General features: G+C 34.6%; 1 protein-coding gene across 11 annotated transcripts in view; it reads right to left on the minus strand.

Annotated features, from left to right (window-relative positions):
* Positions 1–13,391, minus strand: part of OSBPL8 (oxysterol binding protein like 8) — a 150,865-nt gene that overhangs the window by 89,289 nt on the left and 48,185 nt on the right. For 6 of the 11 annotated variants that reach the window (XM_042992796.1, XM_042992785.1, XM_042992794.1 and 3 more), the window contains exon 2: positions 12,303–12,411. Coding sequence is in view for 10 of the 11 variants with exons in the window: in XM_042992785.1 (XP_042848719.1) it covers positions 12,303–12,344 (42 nt within the window). In the remaining variant the exon portion in view is untranslated. Of the gene's footprint in view, positions 1–877; positions 2,515–4,401; positions 5,702–8,653; positions 8,734–12,302; positions 12,412–13,391 lie in introns of those variants that run through there. The other 5 variants (XM_042992792.1, XM_042992787.1, XM_042992790.1 and 2 more) reach the window with 4 other exon arrangements.

A 13,391-nucleotide genomic window follows, 5' to 3' on the forward strand; every position in this document is an offset into this window, starting at 1 on the left:
TGCCTAACAGACCTGCAAACTCCACACTTGGCTCTTATCATTGCCTAGAAAACTACTTTTAGGATTCTGTTCAAAAGTAACTTCATCAGAAGACTTTCATAATATTCCCAGAAAACAGCAATACCCATCCCCTATTCTGCCATTCTCTATCCATCTTACCATCACAACAATCACCACATAACAGTATATATTTATGTATTTTTTTTTTTTTTTGTCTTCCTCCACTGGAATGTTAGCTCTACTGAAGTAGGAACTTAGTCTGTTTTGGTCACTGTTGTATCCCTTAAGACTAGAACAAAGCCTGGCACATGGCAGACACTCAACAAACACTGAATGATAAATGCACGAATGAAAAAAAGGTTTAGTCATTATTGTAACCCTAATCCCTAGCAAAGAATTTCTTGTATGTGGTTTGCTGAGTTCCTTTGTTTATGAGTCAAATTCTCTTACAGCAAAAAAAAAAAAAAAAAAAAAAAAAAAGTCTTACACATCTTTGTATTTTCCAAACTATAACATTCTGCATGCTTAATATACACAAAGAACTAATATGGACTTGAATTCTGAAATCTCAGTTTTAAGCCTAGCTCGATTCCCTGGGTAAATCTGAATAAATATCTTGAATTTAGTTCTCTTATTTGCTTATAAGATCTGTTCTTAATCCTAAAATTCTGTTATACAAACAATTCAACATAGAAAATCACCTCATTACCTCAATTCTTAAGATTATTTTTAGTTGTAATGTAGAGCATATTCATATTTTCTTTTCTTCTACTATTAGTCTCTGGCCATCATAAGCCCAAATACCTTTGTTAGGAATTCCCCCATCCTTTTTCTTAAATAATTCTGTCCTTCATAAATAACACTATTATAGACTCACCACTGATTTTTGGTAATGGAGCATAAGTTATATTTCTTCTGGTAATGGTGGTCTCTTGTTATGATTAAAGCAACCTCCTTCATCAAGGACTTCATATACAAGGGAAGTTCAAAATCGACTGTGTCAGCTGTTAACTAATGTCATGCATCTGGTGAGACTGCTTGGTGAAGTCTGTGGTTATAAAACCAAAAAAAAGTGAACTGCCCATTAAAAGAATGAAACCCACGACCTTGGCCTCTGACCTCATTAACATACTCTATATCTGACCTAACCATTCTTAATCACCTGAAAAGCACAAAAGAAACCATGTTAACACATCACAATCATGCCAAGTTAGATAAGACAACTGGTTATAGGAGACAGCTCATATACATAAATATTTCAGTATATGGCACTTAATCTTATGACCTATTTAAATAATTTTAATTTTCAGTCTGAAGTAAGAGTTTATTTTACTTGAAATTTCATTTTGGTCAATTCCTTACACAGATACATAAGCCTATATTCTATACTGAAGCATGACTAGGATCTGAATTAAGACATAAGAACCATATAACAAATACCTTTTTTTTTCTATAGTTCTATTTCTAACAAATCACTGATTAGGGTATCATGCTGTTCAGTATCAAGCCACAGGAAAGACTGATAATAATATTATGGAAACATCAATCTCCATGACTCATAATATCTACCATACATAAAAATGTAGTTAGCAACTGTTCTTTATGTTTTAGCAACAATATACTGCCTAAATGCCAAAATATGCACCCAAGCCAGAAAAATCAACATTAGTTACAGGAGAACAAAGCTTTGAGTTAAATAAAATAGATCACAGGGTGCCTGGGTGGCTCAGTTGGTGACTGAGCTTTTGGCTCAGGTTATGACCTCTAGTGAGGTTGAGTACCGTGTTGGGCTTTGGGATGACAGCTTGGAGCCTGCTTTGGATTCTCTGTCTCCTCTCTCTCCCTGACCCTCCCTGGCGTGCACGCTCATTCTCAAAAACAAACATTTAAAAATCAATAAATAAAATAGATCATGTATCAGATATTTTTCAAAGTACACATTAGGTAATGCACATACAAATTTTAAAAGGCTAGGTATGACACAGATCAATTTTTAATATAAAAACATTAGCCTCATTCAATGACAAGAATAACAAAATTAAGAGTATCTGTATTTAAATCCTAATATGTCCCACTGATTAGCTATGTGATCTTAGAAAAATTACTAACCCCTTCAGAGTCTCAGTTTCTTCATTTCTAAAAACAATAATATCTACCCCACAGTATTATGAAGAAGATTAAATGAGAGAGCATGTGAGACATCAAGTCAAGATCAGGATAACACAGTAAGTGTGCAAAAACTAATTTTTTTTTCTCTCCACACTAATAAAGTAACCCAAATATGGAAAGTACAAATTCTAGAACCAGGGAAAAAGGCAAAATCCAAAAGGGACATATTTCCCATTCAGCTACTACTACCCTACAGGTTAACCTAGATTATACAACTGCTTGCTTACTTGTTCTCTGAGCTAACTACCTCTATTTCTATAGTTCTCAATTTTGCCCATGCATCGAAGTCACCTAGGAGACTATAAAAAAGTACTGATGTCTGGGGTGCCTGGGGGGCTCAGTTGGTTGAGCATCTGACTTTGACTCAGGTCATGATCTCACAGGTCATGGGTTCAAGCCCTGCATCAGGCTCTGTGCTGACAGCTCAGAGCCTGGAGCCTGATTCGATTCTGTGTCTCCCTCTCTTTCTTTGCCCCTCCCCCTGCTCACACTCTCTCTCTCAAAAATAAATTAAAAAAATTAAAAAAATTTAAAGAAGTACTGATGTCTGCATCTCACCGTCTGAGATTTTAATTTAATTAAATAGGGGTGCAAACTGAGTACTGGGATTTTTCAAAACACCAGAGACAACTCTATAATGTTCAGCTGGTTACCACTGCAATAGTCCATAATTCTGCCAAGATCATTTTCCCAAGTCACAACTCTAAACAGGTTGTTTCTTAGCTCAAAAACACCAAATTCAATGGTTTGACATTACCTTAAAAAAAGAAAAATTCCAAACTGTAAAAATAGTATTCAAGGATTTGTATATGCTGATTCTAACATGGTTGAGTTGTAGTATAGGAAAATAATTAAAGCTTGGCCTGTGGAGCCAAAATGTATCCCAATTCTGCCACTTACTAGTTGTATGACCCTGAACAACTTACTTATCTCTCTGTGTTCTCCTATATTAAATGAGGGTAGTAATACTACCCTATAGGGTTATGAGAAAATTACATAAGTATGCCTTCAAAGAACTTGCGATCTCTTCTGGCACATGATAGAAATTTAACAAATGTTAGTTGCTATTCATTTCCTATAGTTTTATTTTCTACTAATTCCCCTAAAGCAACAAACAATATTGCCTATGATCTTACCCAAGTGCAAGGTACCCTGTGCACAGATGTGCTCTGTGAAGGTAGGTTAGTTTTCTAAACCCAGTAAGTGTTTGACCAAAAAGTAAATTTTAGGTGTACACACACACACACACACACACACACACACACACACACACTCATTTCCCCTCTCCTTTTCTTCATTGCTCCATCACTATTGTTTTTACCATATTAGACTTCTGAAGTAGTCTTAAGTTAATGAAAACCTACTAAGGTGATCTGAGGTCTGGATAAAAATCCTTCAATTGCTCTATTCTCCTAGACAGTTGAACAGGTAGAGATTTTCTTGAAATTTTAATCAAATTTCATCTTCATGTGTCTCTAACATGCTAAAATTCTAATCCTTCACATTCTAATCTGAAGTTTGATGGAACTCTCAGCTTATTTTTCTAAAAAGCAAGAAGAAATGTAAGATTCTTAATGGACATAATTTTTAATTAAGAGCTAAGTGTAGAGCAGTGGCTTTAATTATATTGTTTATAAAAAACTTAGGAGAAACAGGAAGTAAAAACATTCATGAAAAATCTCCAAACCACACTTTTAAAAACTGAATGACTAAATTATTTACGGATATTGAATAAATTATAAATTTTTAAGCCAGCTTTCCTCCTCAAGTCTAGTTTAGCAAAATAAATAGCTTTCTTTTTTGTTTATTTGTTTATTGGGGGGGGGGGACGAGCAGGGGAGGGGCAGAGAGAGAGGGAGAGCTGTCAGCACGGCTGATGTAAGATTTGATCTCATCACCATGAAATCATGATCTGAGCTGAAATCAAGAGTCAGATGCTGAACCTACTGAGCCACCCAGGAGACCAAAAACAAATAGATTCCTATTGGGTAAATTACATAATCTATTTACTTGTGAGTTAGTTGCCTTAATCATTCTACTTTTGCTTTTTAAACTAGGGGCATGTCACAACTGCCAAAGATCTTAATAGGAAAAATAAGTTAAACAGTGCTGCTGTTCTTTTGATTTTTTGGTCCCGATTCAGCCACCACCTCAGCCATTCTACATACAGAGAACACAAAACCAAAAAGAAAGTAACCAATTTATTTTGCAAACGGGAACTGAGTTACTTACCGGTGAAATAACCAATACGGTCCTTGAACCCATCCTTAAAAGTAGATAAATGGGAAGCAAACTCAGACTAGAAAGAGAATACAGTACCACAGACGGAGGTAAGACCAGGGGTCTGACAGTAGGAGGGAGGGTTGGAAGTCATCTTCCTGTGCACTTTTCTCTCACTAGTAATAAGCAGACCATTATCTACCCTGTCTTTACTACCAGGGCAGAACATGATTTAATACCAACCAGAGACATTAAACACAGTTCCAAACACTTTTTTTTTAAACTGTGCATGTCTATAGAGTTGTAGCATGCACAAAACAACACATGCAGGCAAAAAGGCTGACCACTATCTCTCACTGCCCTTTTCCCCAAATGAATTGATTACAACTAGGGAGGCAGAGGAGATGGACAGAAAAGTTCCCTAAGAAAAAGAATATATTGGTGGGAGGAGCAAATGAAAAATAATGAAGCAATGATTTTAACAAGAGATTCTCTATCCTAAGACATATATTCCTAGATTGACCAAAAGAGTCCCTAGGCTCTTTCCTTTCTATCTAGATCAGTATCAATCAGATAAAGCAATTAATATTCCTGAGAGAATATTATTTCCAAGGAAGTATAAACTCACAAAAATAATATCCTAAGGAGTCCAAATGCTATGAAAAAGAACTAAAGAACCTCAGCAGGAGAGAGAATTAGTGAACCAAGCCCATCAAAAACTTAAAATAACCATAATAAATATGCTCAAAAAGATGTGAGAGGATACCGAAAAAAGGAAGTCTGACCATACATCCACAGAGAAAACAGCTAGTAATACTGAGTATAAAAATACTATGATGGAATATATACCAGGTTTGAACAGCAAAACATGTACTACAATAAATGAGCTGGAAAAGTGATGAAGGAATTCAACACGAAGGCATAATGAAAAGAAAATATGGAAAACATGAGAGATAAAAGAAGCAAAAGGGCTACATTCCTAAAACAGGAGACCCCTACATAGGACATGATGGATTTTAAAAAGTAACAAAATAGTCTATCTTAAATAATTTTGAAAGTTACACAAAACGGATGAGTTTCTGGAAATTAAAAGACTGTATATAAACACTCTTCCAATTCCCACCCGCAGACATACATACTGTATAAAGATTAGAAAGAAATAAAGTATTATTTGTAGAGGATATGAATCAGACAAATCATTAAAACTCCTGAAGACAAAACACATGTATCTGTAAATGCCAAAATGAAAACAGCAACAAAACCAAAGCTCCTTGAAAGGTACAGCTCAGGGGCACCTGGGTTGCTCAGTTGGTTGAGTTTTGGTTGACTCCTGATACCGGCTCAGGTCATGATCTTGCAGTCATGAGATCAAGCCCTGCATTAGGCTCTGCACTGAGCATTGAGCCCGCTTGGAGTTTCTCTCTCTCTCTCTGCCCCTCCCCTGCTCCTACACATGCACTAGCAGGCTTGCGCTCTCTCTTCCTCTCTAAATAAATAAAAACTTAAAAAGAGAAATATGTAGATCATGTCTTAATGCTAGGTACAATTTTCAAATAGTCAAAGTTTAACTTGGTCACCACTCCCTCATTCCCGAAGGCCCTATCATTTCTTCTTCCTACCCTGTTCCCAACCCCCGTCACCTTCTGGATCCCTCTTTTCCTATCAGGTAACAGTCAATTATTCTTCTTTAAAGTGCTAGTTCCTAAAGGTTTAATTGAGGAATTCTCAAACCTTTGGGTCTCCAGATCCCTTCACTCTCCTAGAAATTACTAAAGACTCCAAAGACCTGTTGTTTATGTAGATTATACCTACTGATATTTGCCCTATTATAAATTAATACGAGAAATTCACCATCTCAGCCAAGTGATGAAACTAACATCAGAAATGACAAGTCAGGTTGACAGTATATACCCTTGACAATGATGTGATGAAATGGCATTTTACCTTTGAGGTCTCTTCCCCCAAACCCATAAGGACCAGTTTAATTAGAGAAAAACAGACAAATCTCAATTGAAGGACACCATGCAAAATATCTATACCAGTACTCCTGAAAATTGTCAAGGTCATCACAAACAAGGAAATCATAGCCAAGAGGACCCTGAGCAGACATGACTACTAAATATTATGTGTTATTCCAGATGGGATCCTGGAACAGAAAAGGACACTAGGTAAAAAACTAAGGAAATCTAAATCAAGTATGGACTTTAATTAATAATGTATCAATCTAGATTCATTAATTATATCAAATGTACAATAAATGGGTTAATAATAGAGGAAATTGGGTACAAAGTACATAGGGACTACAATTTTTCTGTATGCCTAAAGCTATTCTAAAAAATAAAGTTTATTTTAAAAAAACTGGTTAAGAAAAGAATTAAACTAAGAAAACCTGAAGACTAAGAATACACAAGCACACACTCCATTTCACTAGCCAGCAGATTATGACCTCATCACCTCACATAGTCTCTGGAAAAGTACACCATATACTCATGACAGAATGAGAAAAAGGGCAAATAAAATCAAATACCATTGTATTACTCAAAAAATTATTCTAATATCACAAACTTTCTGAAAGGGTCTTGAGGAGTTTCATAGTCATGTAAACATACTTGGACAAGTTCTCCAAACATAAAGGAAATACAAAAGATTGCTGGGTTAGAATTCTGCTAATGTACTGTGTAGATCACTGTTTATTTTTCTTTTTCAAAGATAACTCTTTCTCTGACTCCCATTAGAGTTTATTACAGTTCCATTATATCTGCAAATTTTTCACATTATATTATTCAAGCTTCTAATAAGTACAAGAATATTTAGCAAATAAAAAAGAAGATACAATAAGAATCTAAGTATTCATACAATAAGAAATAACTAAGTGAGGGGCACCTGGGTGGCTCAGTTGTTAAGCATCTGACTTTGGCTCAGGTCATGATCTTGTGGTGAGTTAGAGCCCCACATCGGGCTCTGTGCTGACAGCTGAGAGCCTAGAGCCTGCTTTGGATTCTGTGTCTCCCTCTCTCTGCCCCTCCCCCATGCATACTCTGTTTCTCAAAAATGAATAAATGTTAAAAAAAAAAAAAAAGAAAGAAAAAAAGAAAGAAAGAAAGAAAGAAAGAAAGAAAGAAAGAAAGAAAGAAAGAAAGAAAGAAAAATAACTGAGTCATATTTTCCCCACTCAGGAAGTTCAAACATTACAAATATTTAAGTACTAATTTGTAACTTTCATAAGTTAAAGAAGATAATAAAGCATAAAGTATACTTATCAAATTGTTTTATCCTTTTAAAAACTGTCTCCCTTTAGAAGTTTCAATAAAGTTGTAAAATGGCAAAAAGATTCATAGTCTAGAAGACAAAATACCTAACAAAATATAGGTTGGCTAGTTTGTTTGCTTGAAAAGTATGGACTAGGAGCGCCTGGGTGGGTCAGTCACTAAGCCTCAGAATTTAGCTCAGGTCATGATCTCACTGTTCGGGAGTTCAAGCCCCACGTGGAGCGCTGTAGGGCGCGGAGCCTGCTTCTGAGTCTGTGTGTGTGTGTGTGTGTGTGTGTGTGTGTGTGTGTGTGTGTCTCTCTCTCTGCCCTTCCCCCACTCACACTCTGTCTCTCTGCCCTTCCCCTACTCACTCTCTCTCAAAAGTAAGCATTAAAAAAAAATTAATCAAAAAAAAAAAGTATGGACGAGTCACAGTTATTCTCTCGAGCCCCCATTTTTGTAAACCAGTTAGGATATTAATTTATACCTTAGTGAATTAACATATCTAGGCAATGATCATCAATGGCTGCTATTAATACAAGAAGAATGACTAACATCATATGCCTCCTGATGGTAACACACAATACCCTTAATGTATTCTTGTCAAAAAAAAAAAAAATTTAACCTGAATTTGAGGAAGCCGTTCATTCTAATGACCAATTTGCAACAAACATAAGAGACTGATGAACACATGAAATAATCACCATGGGGAAATCCACATTGTGGGAAATTTAACAAGACAAACTACCTTATTTATGTATTTCAATAAGTTGAAAAGGAAAAGTTAAAAAGAGATGCAAGGGAAACTTAAAAGATTAAAAAAATCTCAGTGACTTATCAACCAAGTCCAACATAAAAATTATAAAAAAATATTTAGGAGACAATCAGGAAAGTTTAAGCATCGATTAGTTATGTGACTAAAGAATTACTCATTTTTAGGATTCTAATGTTGTTTATGGTTAAAGTTTAAAGAAAAGTCTTTAGATTTTATAGATACATACTGAAATACTTACAAATAAAATGATTTGTCCATAATTTGCTCCAAAAAAAATATGGAGTGGGAAGGTGGGACTATAGATGAAACAAGACTGACCTGAAATAATAATTGTTGAAGTGATGGGTACATGAGGATTCATTATATTAGTCCATCCTTTTCTAAATATATTTGAAATTTTCTATAATAAAAAGTTCAAGATAACACCATTCATGAATGTGTAATTAAAATACAAATTCTTATACTTAGCGAGCAGCTATTGGAAAGAGACAGAGCTGTATTAATATGAGAGAGAATGAGTACGTACATGACCAACTGGTGACTAAAATTTCTAGTTATTTTATTACTTCATAGAAGAAGATCTCTGGCCAACTAATCTTTGACAAAGCAGGAAGGAACATCCAGTGGGGGGTAAAAAAACAGTCTCTTCAGCAAATGGTATTGAGAAAACTGTGCATCAACATGCAGAAGAATGAACCTGGACCACTTTCTTACACCATACACAAAAATAAACTCAAAATGAATGAAAGACCTAAATGTAAGACAGAAAACCATAAAAATCCTAGAGGAGAAAACAGGCAACCACCTCTTTGACCTTGGCTGCAGGAACTTCTTATATGACGTATATCCGGAGGCAAGGGATGAATGAAGCAAAAGCAAAAGCAAAAATGAACTACTGGGACCTCATCAAGATAAAAGTCTTCTGCACAGCAAAGGAAACAATCAGCAAAACTAAAAGGCAACCAACAGAATGGGAGAAGATATTTGCAAATGACGTATCAGATAAAGGCTTAGTATCCAAAATCTATAAAGGACTGAACAAACCCAACACTCAAAAACAAATAATCCAGTGAAGAAATGGGCAAAAGACATAAATAGACACTTTTCCAAAGAAGACATCCAGATGGCTAGCAGACACATGCAAAGGTGCTCAACATCACTCATCATCAGGGAAATACAAATTAAAACCACAATGAGATACCACTCACACCTGTCAGAATGGCTAAATTAACAACTTGGGCAACAGATGTTGGCAAGGATGTGGAGAAAGGGGAATGCTTTTGCCCTAATGGGAATGCAAACTGGTGCAGCTATTCTGGAGAACAGTATGGAAGTTCCTAAAAATATTAAAATCAGAGCTACCCAAGGCCCAGCAATTGCACTACTAGGTATTTATCCAACGGATTAAAAAAAAAAAATGCTGATTCGAAGGGGCACATGTACCCCAATGTTGACAATAGCCAAAGTAAGGAAAGAGCCCAAATGTCCACCAGCTGATGAATGGATAAAGAAGATGTGGTGTATATATATACAATGGAGTATATTACTCGGCAATCAAAAAGAATGAAATCTTGCCATTTGCAACAACATGGATGGCACTAAAGTGTATTATGTTAAGCAAAATCAGTCAGAGAAAGACAAATACAGGATTTCACTCATATGTGGAATTTAAGAAACAAAACAGATGAACATAGGGGAAGGGAAGCAAAACCAAGAAAAACAGAGGGAGGCAAACCATAGAGTCTCTTATACAGAGAACAAACTGAGGGTTGCTGGAGGGGTGTTGGATGTGGAGGTGGGATAGATGATGGCCATTAAGGAGGGCACTTGTTGGGATGAGCACTGGGTGTTATATGTAAGTGATGAATCACTAAATTCTAATCCTGAAGTCATTATTACACTATATGCCAACTGGGATTTAAATAAAATTTTAAAAATTAAAAAAAAAAAGTTTACTAATATTTTAAAAACCAGTGCATGCAATTTTTAAGAACACTACTAACTCATACTGACATGCTGCTCATATTTTCAAAGAACTTTCCGGTTTCACTAGATCATACTGTCCCTATCAAGTAGTCAGAATGAGTATGCCTGCCTATATATTTTTCTATTGTAGTAGAATATTTGCCTCAACATTTTAGGAAGAAAAACTGAGATTCTGAGAAAGTATAAAGCCAAAATTACCGAATAGCCTAGGCTTTTTTCAATGTTTTATTGCCTCTCCTGCCTTGTATTTACCTTTTTGGAGAGAAGGGTTAATATAGCTAGTTATATCAACAGTAGTAGCTTTTATTTATTGGATATTTATAATGTCTCTGACTTTGTAATAGGCACTTTATAGATATCTTATCTCAATTATAACTTAAAACAACTCTAGAAGGTAGATATTACTATCACCTTTATATAATAGATGAAAAAACTGAAAACCTGGAGAATTTAATTAATTACCCAAGTTATACAACTAAGCAACCGAGGTTAGATTTTAACATGCAGCTAAATGTCTACAGAGCCCATGTTCTTATCCACTTCTCCTAGATCTAATCAGTAACCAGCTTAGGCTGTGCAGTTCAAAGGTGATATTTTATAAATAGGTAATTCAAAAGTAACTCTCAAGATTAGTTTCAAAAACAGAATATTTCAGTAGTTTACAATGAAATTATTGGTAGTATTACAATGAAATTATTGGTAGTATTCTCCCTAAAATAAGCTACAATATTTCACAGAAGCTTAATGAAGACAAAGAAAATTGTCTCATTGCTTTTTAAATATCTTGCCCAAACCTCTCAGTATCAACAGGAATTATTTTAAAAATGAATAAAACTTTATTAATACAGCACCAGTGTTCAGTAAAGAATTTAATACTACCTGTTTAGATATTAGTTTAAAAGATAACAAATTTAAAGCAATTCTATTCAGAAAGACAGGTACGGAGTCAACACATTAGTGGCAAAGTACTCAGAGACACCTCTTAAGCTGTGAGCTCTTAGAGAAGATAATTAACCTCCAGCTTAGAGCCCATTTCTCTATCTATAAAAGTAAGGATAAACAAATACCTACCTTTAATGGCTGTTGTGAGGACAGTCTGACAAAGTATACACTTAGAGAATAGCAACTGTTGTTACTACTGGCATTTTTATTATCACTAAGAGATTAAAAATATTTCAGCTAAAAGAAGTTAAGAAAGCCCATTAGTTTTAAATAAAATATTTATGGCAGAGTAAACATGTTCTAAGAGAAGGCTTTAATCTTAACTTTTTGCTGAAATCAGAGCGAAAATAAAATAAGCTACCATCAGTTTTCCTTTTATAATCACTGTGATAATAACCTTCATAAAACAAATTCCAGGTCCATTTTATTTTCTATTAACAAATTATTTTAAAGTTTAACTTTTTTTGACCCTTTAAGAAACTAAAACAAGTTTAAACCAGAAATCCAAAAAAGGCTGGGAACAAAGTAACACAAGTAAACAAAAGTGCATTTTGCTATCAATCATTAGACTATTCTTACCTTTGAGCCTGAACGAAGGACATTCACTAAATTAAAATTTATAAACATCTCAATATAATAGTGGCTTTCAATTCCACAGCAATATGAAACACACAAAAATCGGCCTCTGCATTAACCCAAAGAACCTACCATCCCAAGGGCTGGAACCAAGTCAATATAAGTAAGCAGAGAAAGATATAGGACAGAAATATCAGAAAACTGGGTTATGCTTCAATAAGTTTTAAAATATGTCATTTTCATATAAGCATAGGAGTTAAAGTGTTACTTTAAAATTCTTTTAAGTTTGTTTTAAATACATTTTTAAAATAAAACGATGGCTTGTATCAAACACTTTACAGCTAGATGATAGTACCTTATTATGCTGTATTTGAACCACTCACCAAAGTTTGATCAGGTTCTCCATCAGCCAAACCTGCATCCATAGTGAAAGAAGGTAAGTTTACGCTTCTCTTTCCATTAATCTTTAGCCATCCTGTAAATATGGAAATCCTAGAAGAAAAAAATTACATGTATTAGGACTAGTATAAAACTGTGATAAATGAGAAAAAAGAAGGATTAAGTATTTTAGGAGAGAGAAATTATTTTAGGCTGAGGTAATTGGGAAATCCAATAATGGGAAAAACAGATTTTGACATGGGCCTTGAAGAATAGTGAAGGTTCAGAGAAAAATGGAAGAAGGACAGACAATATTCCAAGTGAAGAGGCATAGCAAGAGCAAGGTTACAGGCATGAGACTGTTCAATGTTTAAAAAGATGTTTAAATCTACTTTACAATTAAGGAAATAAAATGTTCTTTTTTCATGATTATATTGGCAAAAACTTTTAAAAAGTGTGCTAATATCCAACACTGACAAGAATGTAGGAAAACAGGTATTCTCATACTTGTGTGAGAAGAATATAAATCATAACAATTTTTAGAAAGATAATTTAAAATATGTACACTTTAATCCAGTAATTTAGAGTCTAATAATTATGCCATATGTACTTGTTTATATAAATGCACAAAGATATATAAATACATCCAACAAAGTAACAGATATGATGGGAAGAACTGGAACAACCTTAATGTCAATCATTAGGAGTTTGCTTAAATTATACTATATACATACAATGGAACATCATGCCAGCAACTTCTAAAAATGAAGAAGGTGTTTTTACATACTCTTTATGTATTTACTTCATATAAACTAGAGAGAAGGCCACATTAGGTGGAAAAGGCAAATTACAGAACATTATTGATAAAATACTCTGCATTTTCCCAATTTTACAATGAATATGTATTACTTCATAGTTATTTTTATTTTGAAAGTCTTACAAGCACGTCTTTATCACAAGTCTTTTTCTTCCGAACTTTGCAAACAAAACCTCCAAGTTGAAGTCTTTTTTTTTTAATGTGCATTTATTTTGAGAGAGAGAGCAAGCACAAATGGGAGAGGGGTAGAGAGGGAGAGAGAGAATCCCAAGCAGAC

Source organism: Panthera tigris, chromosome B4 (assembly GCF_018350195.1).
Source record: "Panthera tigris isolate Pti1 chromosome B4, P.tigris_Pti1_mat1.1, whole genome shotgun sequence".
Lineage (NCBI taxonomy): Eukaryota > Metazoa > Chordata > Mammalia > Carnivora > Felidae > Panthera > Panthera tigris.